Source organism: Phaenicophaeus curvirostris, chromosome 2, assembly GCF_032191515.1.
Source record: "Phaenicophaeus curvirostris isolate KB17595 chromosome 2, BPBGC_Pcur_1.0, whole genome shotgun sequence".
NCBI lineage: Eukaryota > Metazoa > Chordata > Aves > Cuculiformes > Cuculidae > Phaenicophaeus > Phaenicophaeus curvirostris.
Genome location: NC_091393.1, coordinates 10,481,975 through 10,509,167, shown reverse-complemented (window position 1 = coordinate 10,509,167; position 27,193 = coordinate 10,481,975). Strand labels below are relative to the sequence as shown.

General features: G+C 42.0%; 1 protein-coding gene across 1 annotated transcript; it reads right to left on the bottom strand.

The window, feature by feature from the left end:
• Positions 1 to 411: 411 nt before the first annotated feature.
• On the bottom strand, positions 412 to 26,278 carry TBX18 (T-box transcription factor 18). The gene is made up of 8 exons (XM_069851198.1): positions 25,922 to 26,278; positions 23,244 to 23,409; positions 21,774 to 21,875; positions 18,751 to 18,922; positions 11,879 to 12,046; positions 10,671 to 10,735; positions 6,956 to 7,050; positions 412 to 4,761 (listed from the first exon to the last, which is right to left on the bottom strand). Exons 1-8 carry the CDS (start codon positions 26,193 to 26,195, stop codon positions 4,037 to 4,039), a joined length of 1,767 nt encoding a protein of 588 aa, XP_069707299.1. The 5' UTR covers positions 26,196 to 26,278; the 3' UTR covers positions 412 to 4,036.
• Between the last annotated feature and the right edge of the window lie 915 nt (positions 26,279 to 27,193).

Below are 27,193 nucleotides of genomic sequence, written 5' to 3'. Positions count from 1 at the left end.
GGTGCAATAAAATAGTAATTTCATATATGAAGTTGGAACAAAAACCTCTAAAAGTAGCTTCTCTTCAGACTTTTTAAACATACTTCTTTGAGGTAATATTTAGATGTATTACCTTTACTAGAAAAATATACCCATGGAACCTGTGAGCCACTTCTGATGATGACTTCTGCTCCTTCTGTTGAACTGCTCACGGCAGAGATCTACTAGCGTTAATGGTAACACTATGTGTGATTTTAAAGTGTACCCTGTTGTCCTCTGCTGGAGCAAAAATGAGCACTCTTAGAGTCCAATTGTGCTATTCCAAGAAAGGCTCTTCTCTTATTAAAACCAGAAGTTTTCATTCTCTCTTGAGGCCTGATACTTATGATCAAGCATTTCATGCCTACTTCTTTTGCCCTAATTCTGGTCATTTGCAACAATGCTGGTGTTAAGTGACTATGAAACCCTGGTCTCTAAAGTAATCAGATTTTTAGGCTGTGTGCCCTATGTCACATGGAATCATTTATTGCAGTACAATGAGAAATAAGACCACTAGGCAAAACAGTATTTCTGGGGAATAAATGCTGCTTATTTCTGAATAACAGTATCTTAGGAATTGATGAATTTTTGCATTCCGAATAAGCTAAGCAGAGAGGGAATGACCAAAGTAAAAGCACAAAGAGAAAAATACAAAGGGTACCGAGCTCCTGCGCAAGCACGCAGTCACATGCAAGTGCTAACTTCCACAGTCTGGTCGATATGAGGCAGCTGAGCTGGCCTTGGCAGCTGGAATAAATTGGACTATGAGTAACCAGCTAGGCTCTGTCACTGGCTAATGAGCCCAGCAAGATGCTCAGTCCTGTCTTTCCACATAAAAACCTCACAGCGCTATCAGCCTCAGGATCTCCTTGTGCTCAACATCTGTCATGACCACTGCATACAAAAAACAGAGAGGTTCAACAGCAGATGGTTAAACCAAAACATGTAAGAGTTGTGGACTAGTTGGATTGCTCTAGCTTGTCATATCAAGTCTTCGATTTTCAGAGCTTACCTTAGAGTAACTTCCTTTGATTTTGCTGAAGTTGTAGAGAAAAAAAAAAGAAGGCCCAAGCCCCTCAATTTTCCAAATGTAGTAAAAAGTGTTTGCATACACGCTTTAATATATTTTTCTGTGGCATTTTTGTAAAATACAGGTATATAATTATAGATATAATGCATATATAGCATTTACTATATTGATAAAAAGCTAGTCTTTTCACAATGACACACCAGTAAATATTTACAATATGATTCAAATTTTAAGGAACAGATGTTTCAAACAATATTGTGTGGTTATATGATAAGAATAATTTGAGGAAAAATAAGAGACCGGTTTGAAAGAATTCCCAGAAAATAAAGTACATAACCTTGCCAGGAGCACCTCCATCAATATCTATGCACAACCCTTTTTTTACCCTTGTAGGAACATGCATGATTTAGTTCTTCCACACTTTTATCTAGGTACAGCCCTTAAGATGACATGGATAATTAACCTTTTTAAAGTACAGATTAATTGCATCCTTCTTCCCATTCAAAGATTTGTCCAACTGCAACATTTCAAAGTTTTGGTTAGAGCAGGAATTACTATCCACAATTTCTTTTTAATTTAAACTAACAGTGCTATAACAATTTATGTAACTGAAAATTTGCCCATCTTATACGCATCTTGGGACCATTTCATGAATCATTACTGTGAGATTTTTGAACACTGTTTTTAAGCCTTTGCTAGGAGGTCTGCCTCAAAGGACACTGCAATGTTGAAACTAGTAACAGACCTGAAACACATGGATGGTCTTTTTATCCTCGTATATGAACACAACCTAGCCATTCACCTGTAATGTCCTGTCCACATTACATTAGATGTAAAGATTATATTCATCTTTAATGTACTATCCACATTTGCTGTGAGGCAGAGAAGTGCTATTATATTTTACAGAAGAAAAAAGATATAGTAAGGCTAAGTGATTTGCCCAAGACCACTTGGGAAGTTTGTGACAGCAAAGAAGCAAACCTACATCTCCTCAACTGCAGGCTCATCCTCTTGTCTTTCCATCTTTGAATAAGAACTTTTTATGTATGTTTTTTAACATGAACAAATATGTAACTAATAAAAACAAAGCCTTCTCCAGGCACAGGCTTAGACTGCTGTGGTTTCTCTTCTATTCCCGAGGTAAGAAGAAGAGAGAGAGGGTTGTTTCTGCATGCATTATCTCCATCTCACTGATGAAATACTAGCTGCAACGAGACCTTCTTGAAGTGGGAGCAGTGAAGCCCCGCGTTTGCCAGAAAAGATGCAGGAACTCTTGAGAAACATGATAACGCACCTTCACCAAGAAATCCAACAGAGAAAACTATAAAATCTGAAAGCCCTTATTCTCCTTCAATTCTGACCAGGGATGCATTTTCAACTACGTTTGTACCCACTTTATAATGCCTTTGCATCACTTGCACAATATAAAGGAGGCTTTGCATATTGTTGAAGATGACCTATTATCTCAAGTATTAAAATCTGTTCTGCAGCCTCCATGGTTAAGCTCTGACAGGCAGCTGAGAGGCAGCTTTCACAATAGGACTGATGTGCACCAGAGCTGTGCAGATGCAGATGAGGGCAGAAATTTTGCCATGACAAGTGTCTCCCTGTGTTCTTGTCACCCTGGAGAAGCCTGGTCAGGAGCAGTCTGTGTTCTTACAAGTGTCGATTAAAAAATAGCTGAGAAGGGAAGGAAAGGAACCTCTGCACTTCTAGGGCAAAAACTGACTGAGAAAGAGAGAAGTAGTAACCTCATGACAGAAAGGAATAAGAGGAAGACAGATGGCTCCCTGTAGGGAGGGACATAGCCTGTAGGTGTCATGCTGGAATATTCAAAGTAAACTATTAAAGGAATTCTGCCTGTTGTAATCCTGGTCCCAGTTTGGCTGTGTTACAGGGAGGCAGCTACGACAAAGTACTGCTTCTGTAACACTTGCAAGCAAACTGCATCATCTGCCTAACTGCTACAGGCAAACTATTTATAAGATACTGAGGATGGAGGAAGCCCTTATTAAAAACAAACAAAAAAATGCACTTAAAACACACACACACAAAAGGGTAAAACCAATAATGGAATTTCTCATCCTGCTCGCTTTTTATTTCCCTAAATCAAACCTGCATTTTCCTTTAAAAAATAAAAATACAAAACCAAACATACATTAGAATATCCTACTGTCCATTAAATTACTTATAGGTAATATTTATGGAGGAAAAAATGCATTAAGCCCTTCCTTTGACAAAAATGAAGTTCATTATGCACTAACGAATGCCACTTCTTCTGCTGTTGGTTTAAATTATTCCTACCACCACAATCTGGGTACACATTATTCGTTTTCAAATACCTAGTCATAAATCTAGACTAAAGCTGAAAAAAAATATTCCTAGTAAGAATGCTGTGCCATTGATAAGCTAAAACCAGCATATCATGAGAAGGCAAATGAATCTTTCTGTTTACTTTGTAAATAATCCATTAGCCAAACTCCTACTTTAGGCTGGATGCTGGATGCTTAACACTTAAAAGTCCAAATAACTTTCATATCCCTTATAACAGAGAAGAAACTTGTAAAATGCCTTTGGTGCATCAGCTTATCACTGTATGAATGTTTTAAAGAAACTCACTAGTACTATAGGAAATGTAAGTGGGCTTGTTTGTTGTTTAATACTCCAAGTGTCATTTCATTCTTTAAAGGGTTTAGAACAGAGAAGGGGGAAAGGGGAGGAAGTCTTACTTAATTTGTTGCATATGTCCCAACGTGTTAGACAACTAAGCGTATTATACCAGAAAACTAAAGCAGTCTGTGCCGCAACAAACTCCACGTAACTCAAAATAGAAGAATAATCTGGCCACAATCAAGTAAAAAATTCAGAGAAACTTCCTCTCGTATTATATATACACACACTTTACAAGCTACATTGAATGTCCCTTCATATTCCAAAAGAAATACATTGTAGACACTAAACATACTGTACTTTTACTTAAAGGCTTCATCAAACCATATGTGCAGACACTTGAGAAGATGAGAGTGTTAAGCTTCCTAGGGTCCTAGAGTCAAAGAAATTCTGCTGCCCCCCACTGCTAAGTAAGTGCACTCCTTCCACGGGGGGCAACATCTGCCGATCCGTCATGGTTCCACTTGGCGAGGACCCCAAGAAACTTCCTTGGGAAGAAACAATTTTCTCAGGACTGGCAGCCAGTTTAGGGGATGTGGAAAAGTTATATCCATAGAGCGCACAGGGACTGTGCAATCTAAAAGTGTTGTAGGAGCCTTGGTGGGTTTGATTAGTGGTAAAGGCATTGCTGGATGGGGATGGCATGATGTACTGGAGCTGTGGAGACATCCCTGAAATCTGCATGGATAAGCCAGTCTGCGGGCAGCTGAACGCGTCCCCGTCGCTGCCACTCATAGACATATTCACAGTCGTGCTACTCGACACACCAACGTAGGAGGGAGTCCTCGGAGGTGCAAATGTCTCACTGCTTTGGTTTGTGAGCCTGTTGTAGGTTTCAGCCAAAGAAGTGCTGTATCTGTTCAGGGCCAAGCCTGAGCGGGCACAAGCTGTGTAGTCAGCTGGAGCAAGGCTACAGAGCTGGCTAGTGTTGGGGCTGAGGTGGAAGGCTGGAGATGAGCAAGGGGAACCTGGTAAGAGGTGAGGGTGGGTAGATGGCACTCCACTGCCAGATCCCTGGAGTAAAGTAGAAGAACCTGCATTTCCTGGAAAAGAATATTACCATGTAAGAAGCATGTTAGGCAAGGTTCACTTCCTAGGTGACAGATCAGGACCACTGTCTTTTATAATAACCCTTGACATGAAACACAACACAAATTCATTCAAAACACATTCTACATACATGTGAAAGAGGGGAATGTGCCTGTATGTGTGTGTGTCACACATGTATATTTTTAAAGAAATAACCTGTCCAAGAAAAAGAACATAACACTTTTATAACCATCACTCAATAATTAGAGCTCCTGCCCAAAAGGTTAACTACTCTTTATTCAACACAGGAAGCAAGCTGCCTGGCAGCTAAGATGTAGTCAGTCTGAGTACCACATCACAAGAAGCTTTCTTCAAAATAATTAATTTTGTGTTGCCTATCCTGTTGCTACACCCCAGACTGTGTTTCAAGCTCTCTGTGCCCAATTGTCACTGTCAGAGCACCAGCTAAGGAACCAGCTCCTTAGCTCAGATGAAAAAGGCTTCAACAAGTTCAACAGCTTCAGGAAATTTCACAACTTCAGAGCAAAACTTCAAAGCAAAAAACTTCCGACTTCAAAACAAAAAAATTTGAGAACAAAATTTCAGAACAACGTCAGTTGAAGTGTAGGCTGAGCACTATGTGCAGCTGCTTCATTTCTTGAATGGGTAGGTGGAAGTTTAGGTTTGCAAGAAACTGTTTGCAGACTGTTCATTTACTGATATCAGAACTTCTTACATGACAAATATGAGTGCTGAACGCTCCTAAAAATGTACTGCTTGCTACAGGTGGAGACTTTCCTCAGGACTGAAAGTTTCCCAGCTGCAAGAAACGCTTCTTTTTCTTACAGACTGTATCTCCCTGAACAAGGGAGATAGAATAAAACAGCTTGATGCTGCAGAGGTGTATGCTGTCAAACAGTTAAGGGGTTTTCATAATAGGGGAGGTAGTAAAACCAAAATTACATTATCAGTGAACTCTGCCTGCTTCTTCTTACTCTGTTGACAGGCCACAACAGGCACAATGCAGCACGAGACACTGCCACATACCAGAAATCCTGGTGTATTTTTCTTCCTATCTACATCAACACCTCCACTACCTGAAGATGGGCACTTCCAACATTAACAATCAGGGCAAATCCTTTTAATAAGGCTCTAAACTACCTTACTGTCCAAGGGGTAGACCACCAAATATTTTGCAAGGATCCCAGATCCCATTCTATGAACATCAACAAGCTCCTTAACCTCAGGCAACAGCAGAAAAGGAAGTGGGAAGTCCATGGCAGCAGTTCCTCTGCTCTCAAACAGTGGAATATATACAAATAGGGCAATATAGCAGTGCGTTGCCTGATATTGGCTTGTCATTACAGGCCTTTTATAAGGACCATCTCCCACTCCCATCTTCCACCTTTGCCAGCCCTCATCCAACTTATCTGTTATTTGGCACAAAACCTCCTTTTTAATTGCCAATGTCGGGCACTGATGCTCAAGATTTCTCAAAGGACTTGGCCAAGGAGAAGTTGATAAAAGTTATTTCTGAGTATTTCCATATTTTCTGGAGTTTTGGTCTGAAGAGGCATGGTTCAATCTGGAACATAGTATCAAGAAAGCAGGAAATGTGAAGTATCAGGAGCAAGCTGATTTCATTGCGAAATAGCTGAGGGGTTTTCTGTATGCCTAGGGATGCTTTAGAAATAAAGGAACTCAGAAAGAAACTACAGAGACTCCCCTCTCTATCAAAACGGATCATTTAAATAATCCTCCCTCCCTCACAGCACTACCTGTATGATTGGGAAAGTGGAAGCTAAGAAGTTATGGACTGGGAAGCAGGAAAAAGAAAAATGGAGAGGAGGTCCATTTTTTTCAAGCTCCAGGAGGCAGATAAAGTTTCTTGGGACTTTTAATGAAAAGTATTTAGGTCTTTAAGGAGGCTTTCCAAGGCAGAAACTCAATTAAGCTTGCCACTATTGATTCACTACTTAGCGGACATTTCTTCTTTCATTCCTTTGCCTTCTTTAAATACAGACATTAGAGACTGTATATATTAGTTTTCTAACTTAGAATAGCTCTGATGAGAGGTGATGGCCTGCATTGGGATTGATTGCTTTTCCTCTGCAAGTGACAAACATACCTACATTTTTGTAAAGAACAACGGGCAAAGCTTTATCTCAATGCATTTTTTATTTGAAAGAACACAAAGATGACTGTTACCTTGTTTGGGTATCCCAGGTATATCTTCAAATGTAAGTGTTCTCAGTGAAGGTCTCCAGAAGGCATAAGACTCTACCAGAGCTTCCAGTCCCATTCTATTTAGAACAAAACCAACACAGCATCATGAAAGAGAGCTGTATTTTGTCATTCTTCTCTGGATACTTTACTTCAGAAGAATATAGAAATTAGTAACATTTCAGAAATATTCTTAAGTTCATTTTGCTTTCTAAAAAAAAAAAGCCTTGCATCCTCATCCACCAGACTGCCGTGATCTGAAGGCACTGGGCTAGCAGCACGCAAAGAGTGTTCTAGTATCACAGATCTGGCACTCTATTTCAGTTTTGGCTTTTTCAGGGTTCGGGGGTTGGGCGTGGACTTGATTAAAATGATATTAAATGCTTTCCTAGTACAACATTTTCTTAACAGCAACTACCCTAACTGCCAGAGGCATGATCTCCTATTTCTGCCTAAAACAAAGGTGATACATGGACAATTCCTATCAAAACAGGATTTCCTGTCATTACAGATGAGTTGGAATATCACGCTTAAGACATGAGCAAGACATGGGTGTACAGCTTTTTTGCCGCTAGAATGTATGAAGCAATCTTCTGTCTCTATTATTATGGGCTGAGCAAAATGCCTTTAGAAACTAAAAATCTTGTATCATTTTCTTTCAATGGTCCCATGCAAAAGAGAAATACCCAGGTAGACAATCAAGGCAGAAAATATCTAGAAGAATCTCTGTTTCCTGAAGGTAAAGGCTCATTTGTTTTGCAACAGAATTTTCTTAATAATGCACTTCAGAGGTAGAATTTCCCTGTTATTTTTGGCTGCTGGTCCTCAAAGGCCTGTTAAGTGTCAGCATCAGCACACACCAAATACAAGCGCTTGCCTTTGAGCAGCAGCACTCTGTAAACTTGAGTTATGCAAACAGCCCAATTTGAAGCTACCAGCATGTTCCTCTGACGCTGCTTCTTCCCCATAGCATTTCTAGTGGAGTCACAAACGTATTTCAGGAAACAGTTACAAAGCATTTACTAGCTGAACCTGGATAAAAAGATAGCCTTCATTTTCTGCAGTAATGGTGAATTTTCAGTTCAAGTTAAAGTGGAGATAAAAGCCACCTCCTGGAGGAGTGTAGCCAAGGCAATAATTTATACAAGATGCCTTTGAACAATTTCCACATTTTATCACCACCCTAATTTACGCTATCAAATGGCCAAGTTTATTTAACAAACAGTTATGTTTTTTTCCTGAAGTATTTAAAGGGAGAAATTCTGGTCCTTTCCTGAGCAGAAGTTTTTATAGGGTCAAACTTAAGGCCTAGCTGAAGAATGAGACTATTCTCAGCATATAAATTCTGTTGCACTTTGCAAATTCACAGGGAATGTTTTTAAAAGGTGAAGCTACTGATTTTTGTAAAATAGCCTTTGGGACTGAATGGGAACGACCTGAGAGGGAATATTTTTAATTAAACAGAATTATTGCACGCAGCAGTGCATGGTAAGACAGCTGAAATAACTAAAGCAACTGTGAAAAGCTGGATAAAATTGTTTGTTGCAGACTAAAAGGGCTACGTGAGAGGCATACCCACGAGAACAACAAAGATAACCAAATCTTTAAATTTAATTTCAACATTCAGCAACAGAGTAAAACAATAATCAACTGAGTAGGTCAGCAATATAAATCAAAAAAAGGAATTTTCCTTGACAACTGAGCTGCATTCCCAAACACATTTATTCAGTACCAGGGAGCCCATCAAAGTAAACAGCAATACTGGCTTCGGTAAACCCACATCAATTTCCAGTGGACAAGAGTTTGCAGAGTCACTTCTGTAACGAGTAGCAGTACAGTAAAGTCCTTCAGACCTCATAGAAAGGCAATTCCAAAACATCTATGCGGAGACTGGCCCTTTCTGTAGGACTGGCCTCCTAATCCTCTTCTGTAAACTACAACTGTCTTTCAATTCAAATATCCTGCTTTTTTTTCTAATGCCAATACCAAACTTGTTCCTAGCAGCCAAACAAAAAAAAAACCAACCCTCTGAATAGCCCCAGTTCTACAAATGGATCTGTAAGGCCGCAGATGCTCTGCTCTTACTGCACCTACATTCTCCTTGGGTAACAGCCAGGCTGTCCAACTACCTTAAATCCTGTTCAAAACTGGTTTCCAAATGATCCTTTCCTCTCTGTTTTCAAGGGCGTCTTCTCAAACCCCACTTAAAGTCAGAAATTTCAGAGAGGTCAAGGTTTCACACTTCTCTCCTTAGTACTTAGTACTTGCACAGCTCCGCGAAAAGCATATATAGCAAAGACAGTTTCTACAGAGAGCTGTCAGATAGGGCACATATGGCAACTGTTTTCTTCCCTGAGTACACACAGTTTCTTCAGTCACTGCATTTATCTGGAAGTTACCATTCACTTAATTTCAAAGGCTACAAAGGAGGACAAAACTATTCACAATGGTAGTTCTTGGGGCATCCTTTCCAGATCCCAGGACAGAGTATGGCCAATTGTTTCTTACTAGAAGACAAAAATCTTGAGAGCAGCAAATATAGAGTGCAAACCGACAAAATACTGTGAATTCCTGCACATCTTTACAACTACTTGACCCCTTCAATAACTGTTGGTCCTCAAAAAAATACTCTCATTTTCTGTCTAGTCTCAGCATTTCTGGAACTTGGGTGGAAACATAAAACAAGCTTAAATACTGTAGCCTCTGCTAAAAGAGAAGCTCAGTAAAGCAGCTACCAAAAGATACTCTTTGACCATTCATGCCAGCACACAGTCTGCTCCCTTCTCTGCAAGGCTGGGTCATAAATATAGCAGCTGTAGACACCAAATGCAATGTGGTCACTGGAACTGACGTGTAATATGCACCACAATTAAATACTGCTTTTTTTAGCTGAAATGGTTTAACATACAGTTCATAACAGGCTTAAGTATTCTGCATTAAACAGTCTTTGGACAAAATACCTCATCAGTACTGGCAACAGGGACTAGACCCAAGTCTCCACTTTGCACTGCTCAGATTCTTTATTTCTATTTTGAAAGATTCATAGATCAAGAAAGAACAAGCAATTAATCAGCCCAACTGCAACAGAAGACGTGGAAACCAGGCTCGTTTCAAGGCCATCTATACCATAGCAGGAAAGGCATTCGTCTAGGAAGTGGATTTAAAACTCCTTAGCTTAAAGGGATGCTTGGAACACAGGTCTCTCATATCCTAAGCAAGTGTACTAAACATAAGGTTGGTTAGTATAAGAGGCAACTCAGTTTCTTCCACTTTACCAGAAGACAGCAAGCCATTCATCCATAACAAATGTCACTTTTGTGCATAAATGCCATATCAGGCTTATAGTTTAACACTAGTATCTGCAATTTGTGTCTCCAGACAGGAGAAAGGAGATTTCAGAAGTTGCCTGAAATCAGACTTGTGCATGCATTCACTCCATCTGCAGCCATCACTTCTACCAAAAGGAAACCTGAGTACATGAGTCAAGTACCTGTGTGCCAACAACCCATTCTTGACTGAGATGGTTACAGGAGTAGGAACGGGAGCCCATCAGAGAGCATTACTGGGAAACCTAAGTGCTCCATCAGGAAGTCTGAGTCGTCAGACTAATTTGTCTGTAAATATGGGTACTCCCCTCTACTAGACTTCAGAAACTAATTCTGTCAGCAGTAACAAGCCCATCTCCTTCCCCAACACCTACCTGTTACGTCCCGAATCTCTAAAACCTTTGGCGAATGGATTCCTATCAATCTTAAGACGAGTTATCTGTGAAGATGATTAGAGAAATTATTACTTGCAAATTCAGCTATGCAGCACACAAAATTACTATCCTGACAGAATTAAGCCAACAGTGGAGTAGAAACTTCTTCACATTTGCAAGGTTTAAGATGGTTGTCCTGAAACACAGTAAAATAAGGGCCAGCCTTCTGATCCTTATTTTTGCCCATCCCCAGAGAAGCTAGTAGGCACGTAATGCTACCAAATGGTAGGTTGGAATTCTTGAGAAAAATCTTCTGGCATATGTCATTCTTTACCTAAGAGAGTGTACTGCCTAACCGCAATAAAATTTAAATTAAATTTTATTTCTGTACATGTCAAGAAAGAAATGCAAAAGGCAAGATTATCTCTAGGTTATTATCCACTAAAAAAAGCAGCAAATACCCCCCAAATACTAGTAATTTATTTAAATAAGTGGCATAGGCACCAAATAATTATATCTCTGTATTTACACGGCTGTCCTGCTCTTCTCTTTGTAAAGATAGCAAGGTATACAAAATTTCCCAAAATGCAGCTACAAAGACTTAGGTGGAATTAATAAAATGTCACAACTATGGTGTCACTATGTACATGAGTACTTCAAAAAGCAATAAGCCAAACACTGGAGTCATGCAACCTGCAATCTATTTTTGACTTCAAACCTGTGTAGACGCAGACAATTTGCAGTTAATAAACACTGAATGCAGTTAATGAAAACAACTGCAACTTTCTTCAGATCCCAGCTTCTCTGTTAAGGCCCTGGCATATTTGAAATCACTGGGGTCAGGATCAACAATGCTTTAAAAATTCTATCCAGACATGTATCCACACTTACGGGCACTAAAACACCTTTAAGAATTATACTGCTCTTTGCTTTGTGCTTCAATACCATATTTATAATTAAGGCACTATTAACTGTGCTCATTAGACTGTGTGAACTCCATAAGAGCAATGACTTTTTACATGCTGTACTTTGTCCACGTGACCTGAAGCCTCAACTCTAGCCTCCAGGCACTGCTGCAATACTACTCGTGAAAGCTACTTGTAAAAGAGTTTAGACAACGCTTCTTAGTGTCTGCTTTTCTCCTATCTCTGACTTCCCTGGTTTACTCTGTAAAACCTGTAAAATGCTAAGCAGAAAGCCCAAATTACCTGTTGATTTTGGTAGGCTGTGACAGTAGTGAAGACTGTCTCTGGAAAGGAGAAGGCTTTCACCCCTTCTCCCGACGGGATGGGCTTGATGGGGGACAGATCATCTCCACAGTCTTTCCGGATGACGTGGACACGAGGCTGATATTTATGCATAGAGTGAAGGATAATCTATGCAGTCATGAAAGGAAAACAGATAACATTTATTAGAAAGGACACCCTGCTGTTTCAGGACTAATAGCTTTTTGGAACAGATGATGGTGTGTGTTTACCATGCCACTTACTGGAAATCAAATGTTTTCTTTAACCTCTGAAGGTTCTTATTACAGTAGCCTAATCCCTGTGCATTTATGTTATTGCCAGCCCTAAGCATTTAAAAATTACAACTCAGGAGCTCCAAATTCAGAGACTGGCTCGATTGAGACTGGCTGAAAAAGAAAATTAGGAGTGATGTCCGGGTCCCACTGGAATTAGGGAAGTTTTATCACCTTTTTCCACTGGAGCTTAGACTTGATCTAACGGGATTAACAGTAGTAACATTTGCCTTTTGTTTTGGAACCTTCCAAGATATGCTTGGAGTAATTTTTTTCCTGATATTCCAAAGGCTGGAAATATATCTTGGTTTGAACACAACCTGAGTCTCTTGCACTTTTAAGAAGCAGAAACTTAGAGTAAAATAACACCAAAATCTCAAACTCTAAAATGTTAATACCCCTAGATTTATAATACATATAAATAATATCAATGCACAAACCCCTACCAGTATGCAAAAGTACAATTAAGGATAAAGTATAGGGAAAAAGTATTCATGCGCTATAGTACATAAAAATAAATACAAATATGCTCCGAAATTTTAGAGGGGTTTTTAAATACAGAATTTTCCCTCTATTCTACTCCACTTCAGCTAATCACTACTAAAAGAGAAGATTTAAAGAAAAAAAATTAGAAGCTCAACTATTATTGTTGGAAGGCCTAAGAAATTAGTAACTGAATAAATAAATAGTCCTATGGCTTTTGGGCTATGGAACCCCAAATCAACATTCAGGGGAAGCTTTTTAATTTCCTGCTCCTTGGAGTAGCCTCAGAATGTGCATGTGGTGAAGCACTTGACAGAGCCCCAGACACCATGAAAGTTCATCCATCCAAATGACATAGAGGACACTACATTCCTTTAGAATAACCAGGGTTTGGATATTTTAATACACTTGGTCTTGGCCAGATGACATGACCCCATTTTGTATAAGCCAAGTTTCTAGGAGGTAGGTGATCAGAAAGTTTTATTAGCCTGTAAGTAAGTTTTTGACAATGACATGACAGGCTCCAATGAATTTGCTAAGGGAGTGCCCTATGGATGTTCTTATATAGAGCCTTTTCCCAGGGTCTGAAGTTTTGCTCAGACCAAGATTTTTATCATGAAAATGTGTATTCTCTTCTACAACACTCCATTCAGTTCCCCATTGGCAAAGACGTACAAAATGTAAATGTAGAGAGGATAGTATATGCCTGACCCTGCTTTTTTGTGAATGCTCAGCGATACCAGGGGAGGTACTGTTGCAACAGAAAAAAAATAAATAATAATCAAGGAAAGCTCTGCTCCCCTGTTCAAACCCACCACTATTCTGTGCCTTGCCGTTTGCCTGGGTGCCACTGAGTGTGCCGCATTCTGCTCCAATTACTTCATCCATCAGCTCTGCAGTGCAAACTACTGCTTGCTCACATGGAGAAGAGGACTGAGTGCCGTGATAACTCCGGCAGCCATGAACAGCTCTGCTCATGTAGCAGAACAAGCAAACCCACTGCAGCATGGAGACAAACACCTCCCACTCCTTATCTGAATGGATACTACAGCTAAACTGATCCTTGTCAACTCTTAAGAGTAACCTGGCTTGGCTCTGTGCTACACTAAAGTTTCCTGTGCTGACACAGTGAGATGACTGGCAAATACATAGCAAGAAATTTGTTTTTCCTGATTTTGTACTGTGTTTTGTACAATGGGATCTTTGTTAATGATCAGGATGCTGAATTCTAAATAATACATATTTGAAGAGCCCTGGTGAATTAAAGAGCAACACTATGAAGGCCGGACACAAAAGGAAAGGCAGATGCAACATTTACTCTAAAAATCATTTAGCTTTATTATTCTAAGTATCACCTAAACTTATTTTGAAGAAAAAGGCTAAGGAAAAGGAGATTCCAGCTTTTCATTCCACAATGCTTGCACATTTAACAGCGCAAACAGGATATAACAGTTTATCTGCAGAAGCAGCAACTTTCCCTTTGTACTCTTAAAAGCCAGCAAGAAAATCCCCAACCAGAACAAGTCCCACCAAACACCAAGCACAAACTGGCACTGCTTTCAACTCAGACTGGAAGAGTCTACCTTTCTCTATAAATCCCTCACAGGACAAGACTAAAACACTACACAGGGGAATAAACCTCTCCTGCCACATGTAGAATTGCATTCTGACCACAGCCGCTGTCAAGACACCATTACCAGATGGAAGATACCACAGGAGGGAACCTACAGGTAGGCAGCAGGGCAAGACAACAGCCTCACAGAGCAAAGACACCTGCTACACACAAAGCTGGTATTGTCTTTGGGATTAACTTTGCAACATGGCTTTTGAGCTTGATGCTAATGTGATGAGGCCTCAGCGCTGACCTAGAGCTTGGGTACCACCACGGCACAAATCACAGAATCACACAGAATCACAGAATCACTAGTTTGGAAAAGACCCACCGGCTTATTGAGTCCAACCATTCCCATCAATCACTAACCCATGCCCCTCAGCACCTCATCCACCTGTCTTTTAAACATCTCCAGGGAAGGTGATTCAACCACCTCCCCGGGCAGCCTCTGCCAGGGCCCAATGACCCTTTACATGAAAAATTATTTTCTGATGTCCAGCCTGAACCTTCCCTGGTGCAGCTTGAGGCCATTCCCCCTTGTCCTGTCCCCGGTCACTTGGGAGAAGAGGCCAGCTCCTTCCTCTCCACAACCTCCTTTCAGGTAGTTGTAGAGAGCAATAAGGTCTCCCCTCAGCCTCCTCTTCTCCAGGCTAAACAACCCCAGCTCCCTCAGCCGCTCCCTGTAGGACTTGTTCTCCAGCCCCTTTGCCAGCTTCGTCACTCACCAGCACAAGTGAGAGCCCTCATCTCTTTTGAGGGACAGCGGGCAGCTCGGTGGTGCTCAGATTACCCAGCCACCAAACCACCAATGGCACAAGCTTCACCTTGATGCCATTCTCACCAAAAATCCTCCTTTATTCTCCCTACAAAGTCCAGGCTTTCTGCAGTCAGGGAAGTGTCCCGGAGCATGGATTCCCTGTTCACAAAGGCAAAAATTGCAAGCGCAAATGCTGATGTTTCCCAGCTTTTCATTGTGACAAGAACTTATAACTTCCCATTGACTGTAAGCAGAGCTTGCTACTTGGAGCCAAGTCTGGGCTTCCAGCCTCACCCCACTTTCAAAAGGGAAAAAAGAAAAAACAACCACTAAGGAACAATTAACACGCTAACAGCCCCATTTTCACTGAAACTTAAAAGATGTTCCTCTGCATCAAAAAATACTCAGTTGAAAATCATGGAAAAAAGCATCAAAAATATTGACTTTTCACCCTCTACTGAAATTTAAATTAAAAACTGCATCAAATAGAAAAATCAGCCAGCTCTAACCAGCCGGCGGGAAAGACTGCTTTTACAATGCTGCATGCACTCCACAGATGAGAGAAGGATGAGAATCATTAACAAAAGGAGCCCAGACCACGCACTTCTCCATGTCAACTGCAAAACGCAGACTTTTCCTTACCATCACAAGTCAGATGAAAGACACAAATGCCACAGTACGTGTCTTAACGATGCCATCAGGCCTTCACGCCTCTGTAAGAACGTAATCTTTCTGAAGAAGGGAATTCACCCTGGGACTCCCTTTTGAGATCAAAAACACACAAGGAAAACATATCCTTACAAATTCTGCTTGATCTCCTCATCCTGCAAGCGGGACCCATGTATCAGAGAGAGTCCTACACCCAGATGCACTTCAAAATGTCTGGGCAGAACAAAAATTACTTCACCACAAGCTCCCACTCAAAATATTGATGAAAACAGCAGCAGGCAGATAGGAGCCTGGAAAGCATCTGAGCACCAAAGCAAGTCATCTTCGAGATGGCTGATGTCCTTTCACAAGAAGGTAATCCCAGGCCAGTGCAATGCAAGGGGAGCTGACTGCTATGAGCTATACCGCAATATAAATACTGCACAGGGATACTGCCTTAGCATCTGTTTGCAAATATTGTCCCCATTCCCACGGACATGGCTTGCTTCTCCCACTGATTCGGAGAGTTACTGCTCTAGAATAGGTAAAAGGGCTCTGGGTTAATCTCACAGGAGCAAGCTCCCTCACCACCTGCAAGATCAAACCCTAGCCCTGGGATTTTAACACAAAACTCAGCAAAGGCTCACACCTTTGAGGAAGAATAAAAGAACAGTTTCGGCATGGATTAAAGCCCTGGAACCAGACAGCATGGAAAGCACACCCAAAGAACAACAGCTAAAGCCTGACACTGCTTGAACTGCTGGAGGAGCGATGGCAGAGTTTAGAGACCCCATCAAGGTTTCTCTAAGCCATTCTGCCTCAGCAAGAGAGAGGGGAAAATAAGCCCCAATTCTAATAATCTAAAATACACCCCACCTCTCACGCAGGGCTAGAAGGGTCAGAACAGTTGATGTAAAAAAAAATACTTGAGGAACACTATAGCCTTGACCCCTAGCTCTTCTAATCCCCTATCCCTCCCCTAGCACCCTCTTGAGAAAAATGGTTCCTTCCTGCTTATGAGAAACAATTGCTTTTTATATTCATCACAAAATATGATTATTCGTTTTCCATTATTGCTGGAGGTCTTCGGAGGCTACACAGCTTTTTCAATACAGCATTCCACACTACCATAGCTTTAAAAGAAAAAATGTACCCATTGGAAGGGACACTTTTCTGCTTTCTGGTTTTGCCTTTTCTGGTAATTATGAATGACATGTTTGCAATTTCCCAGATTTGAGAAATATGAAATTATTTTACAGTCATCCTTCTTTTGTCCTTTTATTTTAATACTTAAATTTCCATTTTGGGGAGGAGGGGCGCTGCTGTAATTCTGAATCAGTTCAATGTGTCTCAAATCACTGTACCACAGCTCCGCTTCACTAGTTTCAAAACGAAACACTTAACTAAGGACCAGAAAATTTATATCCCCCCCACCCCCGGCCACATTATGAATGTGTACACTACGCAGGTTTCAGTTCAGAGTATAAACAAAGCTAAGATCTGGGATGGAAAAATACAGTAATACAATTCTCTACGTAGCTGAAATTTTATCACAGGGCAGTTCACAACTGCAAGTGCCCAGGGAGACCGTGGTACCCATGTATCACTCGTGTGAAACAAGTGAGTACAAAACCCAGTTGTCTTGCTCTCTGTTGGAAAGGTGACATTTTATCCACTTGCATCTGCTTCACTTTTTAAAGTCTTTACCATAGACTCAGGTCTCAGAGAAAGCAACTCTCACTTAAGAATCATCACAAATACACGAATACCGAAGAAACTAAGTGAACTACATTTGCTGCCCTTAACTCTTTTAAGGAAGAGCACTATAAAATTATGAACAGCATTAAATGCAAGTGAGGCTTTTTATCCTTGTTATCACATTCAGTACCTCAGTCCAGACAGTCTCCTGTATTTGACCAGAGCCTCATGTTAATCTCCATTACAAACAAAAGTGAGGAGGGAAAAAAAATTCTCGAACTTGGACAACTTATTGACAGAATACCTGGCTTAGTGTCACAGAATTACAGCTGTACTGAAAGATGCATGCAGTATCTTTGTTCTCTCTGCCAGGTACATTTTCTTTCACTCCTTTCCATGAAGGAGAAAGTATCCTGCTTAATAAATCCAGCTACGCTAACGACAATGGAATCCACATCCTGTCTCAAAACTTGCCTCCAACATTTTAAAAATCTACCACTTGGAACTCTGTGTTCCTTCTGAAAGGAAGCCAACACTTGCCATTTACTACAGGATTTTGCAAAGTTAAAGACTTCACCCTGACTTGAAACAATTCTCATTTTTTAATTATTTCCTAAGGTGTCGAGTAAAACTATTTTAAGTATTGCTGGAAAGATACTGGCTTACATATGTCATGTTTCAACAGTTTTGAAGAGAAAAGGAAATATTAACACAACACATTTTGTCACATTAGATAATGTCATAACTAAACAATTTAGAACTTGCAAACAGAACACTCATACTGCATACGTCTTCGCCAGTTTTTTCAGAAGTAATGAGCCTCAGCTGTGAAAAGGTCTTGCTTCATAAGGTATGTAATAAATCATTATCGGAGCGAACCCAGCTCCCATGTTGTTCGTTTTTGACTGCAATTATTAACACCTCATGGGATTTCACACGAATGTTTGGGTTAAGAAAATAATTAAGTGTATTTTTATTCACGTGAAGTTATTACACACTATTAATGTTTCTTCTAGCCACTTGTGAATTTTAGCGTCCTTTTTGATCGGAGCAGAAGTTTTGAGTAACACACTCAGTGGGAAAACACGAGAGCAATTCTGCCCCTTCATACAAGGCAATTTAGCCTTGTAAAGTCTTACATTGCAGAAGGAGTTCTATTTTTGAGGGTGGAGTAAAACAGCAGGCTCTAATAAGCAGTTAATTTTCAGAGCAGAAAGCGAGCAGATTTTAGATCTGGACAGTAAAGTTCCAAAACAGCTTTGAAAAGTCAAGCCTATTTCTGGCACCCTGAAGCTGTACGTCAGAGTCTTTCAGGGCTGAGCAATGTGCCTACATGTAATACTGCAGAAGAGAAAGTACTCACATGCCCTTGATCGTCCAGCTCGTTATTGGTAAGCTTCAGTTTGTCGAAGCTGATCACTTGTCTCATCCACGTCTCCCCAGAGGCAGGGGAATCGGGGTGAATGTAAACACGAGGTGGTACTGGGGAGTCAGCATTACCAGCCACCATCCACTTGGAGCTATGATAAACATACCTATAAAAAGAAAACAAGGATCTATAAACACAAACCCCAAAATAATTTATCAGATCAATTCTTTATTAACAAATTAGAGCAAATACATATAGCAAGAACCCACCAATTAACAAAACATGAAAAGAAAATAAATTAAAGGGGTGTTTAGTTTCAAAACCATAGTTTTGTTATCTGCAAAAGTAAGGTTAAAAATTGTGCTCTGATCTGAGCTTAGCCATCTTAAAATCAGTAACAGTCCTAACACTGGGCTCCACACTGAGCTTTAAGCTCTTATCTGAGTAGGCATCAACAAACCAGGAATACTCTAGTCCTTCATTTATCAAATCAAGTAGTAATTTCATATTTGGAAGATTTAACATCTTGAGTCCAATATAACAGTCTACAAATAAAGCTATTGAAGGGAAAAAACATCATGATTGAGAAAAATAATGAAACTATGTCAAACTATGTTCTTACTATTTCTGCAAGACCATATTAATTTTCTTGAATAGCACTGCAGAAAGGCTTAAAAATAAAAAAACACAGCCCATATTTCATTCGATAGGCCAATGCTGACAAAGTCCTAGTGCCTGCTTTGGCAGAAAATTTATTTTGAAGGCAGACACTTCACAGAGCGATTTAAAATGCACTAATCAGGTACAGTATAGTCTTAGTAATTCAACTATATTTTTCAATAGAACCAAAAACTACTTTATCAAATAATTTGTTTATGCAGTTCAGTTCCTTACTGGTAGTAGGCAAACAACATAATCAGAAATGAAAACAAAATGGTCCAATACACGCATCACTCCGTACAATCCACATGAAGCTGTAAAACCAAGATTTAGAATGGTGGTGAAATTCTCTCCTGGAGACAAATTCTTAACCCCAGATCATACGGTCACCTGTTGTAACATTTTTCATTTATTTTACATTTTTTGGCTTCTACTAAAAAGATGCTTTCCCTACAGAAGGAAGTAAGTAAAGTTATAAATATGCATGAAGTATTTTCAGCTACAGCTTCAGCTCCCAAATATTTACAATAAGGTCCAACTTTGCTAGAAATCTAGAAGTAATTTCCTTCATTTCCATTTAGTTTTACTATCTGCTCTGTCGGCTAAAGACCAGACTCTATATGTGACTGCCATTGTATCTTTCAAATCTAAAGATCTGCAAGACAGTTTGTAAAGCCACATGAACAGCAAATGTTAAAATAACAGTCAGCAATAAGAAAAAAAAAAAAAAAACTTAGCAAAGCACAGCAAAGAATGAGAAGTGGCATCAAGTAAAACACGTAAAGCATTAATTTTTAGCAGGAAAGTTAAAGGTGTGGTACTAATACACGACTACAGAAACAGAAGCTTGCCAGCTAGGAAAATATTCATCCCTTCAAGCCACTTTTGTAAAGTTATTTCAGTTATCTGGGCACCATGTAACACACTATGCAGACAGTGCAGTTCAGTATGACTGTATTTTAAATGAAAGGAGGTTTAGCAACTCATATTTGATATACCTGGTTCTAATTTTTAATATCAACATTTTTATTCAATTTGGAATAATTACCTCACTTTTTCTGTGAATTAAGGAATTGCCCAGACTCTCTAGGAATGCTATGCTTATGTTGCTAAGTAAATGCACACGTGCGACGCAAAGCAAGAAAAGGGCTTTCATTTGAGCTGCACTGCACTGGTACAGAGAAGAAAGCACTTTTTCTCTATGGCACAGTCAGAAAAGGCTCCCCTAACAGTTTGTACTGGGCATTCTCAGCACTGATATCTGCAACTCGTTAAAAAGCACAAAATCTGAAATGACCCTACAAAGCTTTTTATAAACCATATGAGAAAAGGAAAAAATTGCAGTCAATGAGCTAAGGACAGCAAAAAACAGAAGGTAGTGTTTGCTGAGGAAACAAGGCAGCATTCCTGCAGCCATCCTTTTAGCCTGGATATTCCTATTTCTACAATTAAATCCGCGGCGGTTTTCCCTGCATTATACTAAGTATAGGGTTGAAACAATCAAACCAGCGATTAGTAAAGACCTGATCCTGAATCTACTGAACTACTTGGCCAGGCTTCTTGTGGCTACTACGACACATGGGATCATGTCTGTAAAGTAAGACCTACAAAACATCTACAACTCAAAATAATAACTGCTGTGGGCCCAATCCTGCAAATATTTCTTCAGGACTAGTGGTTTCATCTGAGTCCAACTAGCTCCCTCAAAATACCTCTGCCCTAGCAAGAGTGAGAACTTCAGCACATAATTCCTTCTCCTAAATGTTCAAAGAACAACTGCTTTTATTCCTCACATTTTTCTTCAGACAATACTGCCATTAATTCTTTAAAAAACAGCAATCAGAAATATTAGCCTTTGTGAATCTAAGCAACTAAATATCTGAATGATAAACAGTTTTTAAATTAACTGAAATAATCAATTTGAAGCATGACCAAGGAAACTTATATGCCATCAAATCAGACATCTGTGCTGTTAATTAAGGTTAATGCCACTCAGCAGTAGAAAAAAACTGTACCTTCATTTTTTTAATAATATGAAATTTTTCCCACCGACAAGATGAGGAATAAAATATTATAAGATCTCCTGATTGCACTAGAATTGCACTCTCCAAAAGTCAAAGCTTGAGCATCTGCCCACAGCAATACACAACACAAGTCAAATGTATAAAGAGACATTTTAGTTGGTATCACATACTTGGAACAACTATTTTTTTAAATGCACTGGGATGAAAATAGGAATCTGAAGGAGAGCTAAATGCAACCTGCTGCTAATTTGTATAGTGTTAATGTTTTCTTCCAGCAGCCAAGCTCCCCATGGCTTGCATCGTATGGGGTTTTTTGCCTTAAATTCACCGTACCTGTATCTTTTGTTATCCACTGGCACAATATCCATAGCAATATAATACTGCTGGTGTGGGTCTAAACCTGAGATCTTCACTCTCATTGCGGGAAACATCCGCCTGAACATGGAAAGAGAGAGGTCATTTTTAATACGAAACAGACTCTGCGATGGTTGTTTAAGAAAAGCAACCGGTTGGTGGGATTTTTCTCGTTCTTCCTTACAGCCTACAGAGCCTTTCGGACGATTATAGTTACACAGCCATGAAATGGCCCATTCGATATGTCAAAACAGATTTCTAAAGTGCATTTACTCGAACAATGCTTCGTATGTTTTGGGGATCCGCTTTGGGAGTACGGCTATTACCACATCGTTTCGACTTTATTGTTGGACAGTAAATCATTCGGGTTTGAGGCTTCGCTTTTGCCGTACGAGCATTTAAAGCCCGTTTGAGAGATTAGCTGGAAATATATTTCTGGGGATGCGCAGAGGCTACCTGCACCCAGGAAGAGCGACAAGCAAATTGCCACAGAGGTTTCAACTGACAGCAACAAATGGTGTATCCGTTCTCCAGCAGCGAATTAGAGAGCTAAATCCGCGGTGATACAATTATAACACCGCAAGGATGCAGCTATAAAAGCCAACGTGCCACGCTGTAACCCAGCAATATGGTCTTTATTGAGAGGGGGCTTCCTGTCTGCAACTTACTAAAGGTGAAGTGCAAGAGCTCGCTCTGTCTTTGAAAGGTATAGTAAAACTTCTTTATTGAAAGCAGAAACGAAGCTGCGAGGTAATTTCTTTGACCCAAAAAAAAAAAAAAGGTAAAAAATAAAAAATAAAAAAAATAAACCCATCACCATACAAAAACGAACAAAAAAAAAAAGTCAAGATTTAGATCCTTCTGCGGAGAGAACGGAGTAATTAATAGATGCGATGGTTTCAGCATAAAAATGCATTTCTCAGCTGACGTTTGGCACGCCTTTTAGCAAGAAAGTTCATTCTCGAAGCAAAAAAATAACACACGAGACGTCCTAGCGACGAGCTGGCTGCAGGGTAATGAAAGGTACTTTTCTGGATTTTGGAAACCTAAAGCCACTCCGGTTTATTCGGTCTTTGCTGCTTTTCTTATTGAAATCAATTAAAAGTCGTTACTGGAGAAAAAAATCAGATCTCCGCTACTTCGGAACAAGCAGGAGGGTTAAGCCTAACCGCGATGAACTATTTTTCTCTGTTTTTTCAATGCACCTGTAAGATAAAACAGGAATTGCCCGACTGGGCTCTCCCTTAAGGCAAATGATGCTTTGTGCCGTTTAGGGGCCGCGTTTCGATCGCTAATGAAAACGCGGGGGGCAGCATATGGATTCCATAGAATCTGGGCTTGTAATTTCTAATAAGATCGGATGCTTTTATGCTGCCCGGGTCTGCACCGCTCGTACTCGGCATCTCGTCAGCCCGGGGCTCTCCCCACCCCGTTCCGCTCCCCGTTTACCTCCCCGCCTTGGTGATGATCATCTCGGTGCCGATCTCGTGGAAGCGCTTCCAGAGCTCGGCCCCCTGCAGCTCCACGCGGGGCGCGGGCAGCGGCGACCCGGCCCGGGAGCCGCCGGGGGAGCCGCGGGGGGAGCCGGGGCCAGCGCCCTCCTCGCAGCCGCCGCCTGCGGAGAGAACGGAGGAAGCCAGGGGGGCCGGGGCTGCCGGGACGCGTGTCCGTCTGTCCGTGCGCGCGGCCGTGTGTCTGTACGCGCGTCCCTCTGTCTGTACGCGCGGCCCCGTGGGTGCCGGAGAGGTGCGCACGCTGCGCGCCCGGCGATGTGTGTGCGCGCAGCACACGGGTCTGTTACATGTGTCTGCTATACATCCACACACAGCACACGTGTCTATACATGCACGCTATGTTATGCATACACAGCGCGTGTATCTATAGACGCCGGCTGTATCATCTGTGTTGTGGTTGGACTGATGATCCCGGAGGTCTTTTCCAACCTAGGGATTGTGTGATTCTGTATACACACAGCATGCACATCTATATATGCGTGCTATGTATGTACACACGCAGCACACGCATCTGTGGGCTTTGCATGTATGCACACAGCGCGCACATCTGTATGTGTGCTGTATATGTACACACACAGCGCGCACATCTGTATGTGTGCTGTATATGTATATACACAGCGCGCACATCTGTGTGTGCCCTATATGTACACACACACCACGCACATCTATATGTGTGCCGTATATGTACACACAAAGCACACATCATCTATGTGTGCCGTATATGTACACACACAGCACACATTTCTATATATGTGTGCTATACATGTACACACACAGCATGCACAGCTATGTAGATGTGCTGTTTATGTATACACACAGCACATGCATCTGTGCTGTATACGTACACACACAGCACAGACGTAGAATCTACGTGTGCTATTCATGTGCACACACGCACGTATACCTATATGTGTGCTATTTGTGTACACACACTGCATGCATATCTATATATGCGTGCTATGCATGTATACACACAGCATGCACATCTACATAGGCATGCTGTGTATGTATACACACAGCACACACATCTGTGTGCTCTACATATACACACATAGCATGTGTGTCTATATGTGTGCTATACATGTACACACAGAGCTGGCATATCTATATATGTGCTATATATGTATACACACAGCGCATGCATTTGTGTCTATACATGTACACACAAAGCACAGACAGAATCTGTGTGTGCTGTATATGTACACACAGCACGCACATCTATATGTGTGCTATATATGCATACACACAGCACATTTATCTATATGTGTGTGCTATACATGCATACACACAACTGGCATATCTATATATGTGCTATACATGTATACATGCAGCACACGCATCTGTGTGCTATGCATGTAAACACACAGCACGCACATCTATATATGTGTGCTATACATACACAGCTGGCATATCTATATATGTGCTATAGATGTACACACACAGCATGTCTATCTATGTGTGCTATACATGTACACACACAGCACAGACACAGAATCTATGTGTGTGCTACACATACACACAGCACGCGTATCTATGTGTTACATATGCATACGCACAGCATGTGTATCTATGTGTGCTATATACGCACAAACACAGCACGCATATCTATATGTGTGCTGTATATACAGAAACACAGCATGAGTATCTATATGTGTGCTGCATATGCAGACTCACAACATGCGTATCTATATATGTGGTCAGTGTATACACACACAGCACGCGTATCTATGTGTGCTGTATATGCACACAGAGTACGCGTAACTATATATGCGCTATATACGCATAAAAACAGTGCATGTATCTATGTGTGCTGTATATGCAGACACACAGCACGCGTATATGTGTGTGCTGTATATACACACGCACAACACATTTCTATAGGTGCGTGCTGTATATACAGATGCACAACATGCGCATTTATATTTGTGCTGTATATACAGACACAGCACGTGTATCTATATGTGAGCTATATATGCATACGCACAGCATGCGTATATGTGTGTACTGTATATACATACGCACAGCATGCGTATCTATCTCTATATGTGCTGCATATACACATACATAGCATGTGTATCTATATGTGTGCTGTATATACAGACACAGCACGCATATCTATAGTTGTGTCCTGTAAATACAGACACAGCATGCGTATCTATAGGTGTGTGCTGTATACACAGACGCACAGCATGCGTATCTATAGTTGTGTGCTGTGTATACAGATGCAGCACGCGTATCTATAGGTGTGTACTGTATGTACAGATGCAGCACGCGTATCTATAGTTGTGTGCTGTATATACAGACACAGCACGCGTATCTATAGGTGTGTGCTGTACATACAGACACAGAGCACGCGTATCTATAGGTGTGTGCTGTACATACAGACACACAGCACGCGTATCTATAGGTGTGTGCTGTACGTACAGACACACAGCTCGTGTATCTATAGATGTGCTGTACATACACCCCCGATCACCGCGTCTCCGCGCTGTCCGTCCCCCCCCCCGCCCCGCATCCCTCTCCCCGCGGCGCTCCCCGCACTCGGGGCACCCGCAGCCCCCGGGGCGCCGTCCCCTCCGCCCGGGCAGCCCGGGGCCGCGGGCGGGCACTCACCGGCGGGGCCGCGGGCGGCGCATCCCGGCTCCGTGTCGCCGCCGGTCCTGCCGGTGGCCGCGGGGGCGGCGGGGGAGCTCCCGGGGCAGCAGCCGCCGCCGCCTCCCGCTTCGTCCTCGGCCGCCTCGTCCTCGCCGCCCAGCTTCCTCCGCTTGGGCCGCGGCGGCTGCTGCTGCTGCTGCTGCTTCTCGGCGCCGATGAGCGCCTCCACCGAGAAGGCGTGAGCCTTGAGGCTCATGGTGGTGCCGGGCGAGGGCCGCCGCTTGTCGGCCATGCCCCCCCCTACCGCCCGGGCATCCAGGCGCGGCTCCGCGCCGCCCGGCCTCCCGACTGCGCCTTTTCTTTTTAAATCCCAGTTATCAGCCAAGTTGCGCCTTTTTTTTTTTTTTGTTTGCTTGTTTTTTTTTTTTTCTTTTGGGGGTGGGTTTTTTTAAAGAGGAAAAAAAAAAATCTATTCCTTTTCGCAGATGCGCTCCTTCTTTCCCCCTCCTCCTCCTCCTCCTCCTCCTCCTCCGCGTTCTGCCCCGTCTGATGGGCCAGGCAGGACTGACACGGGTAACAAACGCTCTGCGGACACAAATTAGGGCTTGTAATTGAAATTTGTTGCCTTGATCTGTCAGCACTTCCAGGCAGGAGAGCGGTGGGAAGGACTCGCTCATTAGTGCCGCGGCGGCGGGGCCGGGCGGGGCCGCGGGGCGGGGGAGGCGGCGGCCCCGCAGCCCAATCAGCGCCGCCCCGGCCCCGGCCCCGGCCCCGCCGCCCTGCCCGGGGGCCCGGCCGCCGAAAGGGGGGGCTGGGGGGCGTCCAGCCCCCGTCCCCGACGAAACACCCCGCGGCAGATGCGTCCCGCTAATGAGAGACGCGCACCCCCCCCCCCCTCTTCCCGCACTCTCCCTCCGAACAGCAGAGGGGAAGGGGGCCCTCTCCGCTCGGGAAAAACCATTCCGAGCGTTTTGGTTTTTTTTTTAAAAAATGACGTTGTGCCCTTTCTCGCTGTTAGGGGTCGGTAATCGTTAGCGCTACTCGGCTGCTGCGCTCGGGGATTCACCGCGTTGGGCTGCGAGGCATCCGCAGCCCCCTCTAGACCAGCCCGTGGGGCGCTGAAGCCGCAATAAAAAGAGAACTAAACCGAGCCTTGTACCGACTTCGACGCGTTCGGCCGCGGCAACGTTAATAATAAGCATGTTCATAGAATAGTTACGAAGAAAATCCTTTTGTATCTTTCCAGTGAGTAAAACTATTAAAAGTTCGGAGTTGGAACCAGATATTCTT

Excerpts from the sequence above, each read along its gene's own strand:
- TBX18 (XM_069851198.1), bottom strand. The coding sequence starts at position 26,195 with ATGGCCGACAAGCGGCGGCCCTCGCCCGGCACCACCATGAGCCTCAAG. Across the intron at positions 18,923-21,773 it reads GTGGATAACAAAAGATACAG|GTATGTTTATCATAGCTCCA; the intron begins GTACGGTGAATT and ends TTCTTTTTATAG. Across the intron at positions 10,736-11,878 it reads CAGCCTACCAAAATCAACAG|ATAACTCGTCTTAAGATTGA; the intron begins GTAATTTGGGCT and ends TCATCTTCACAG.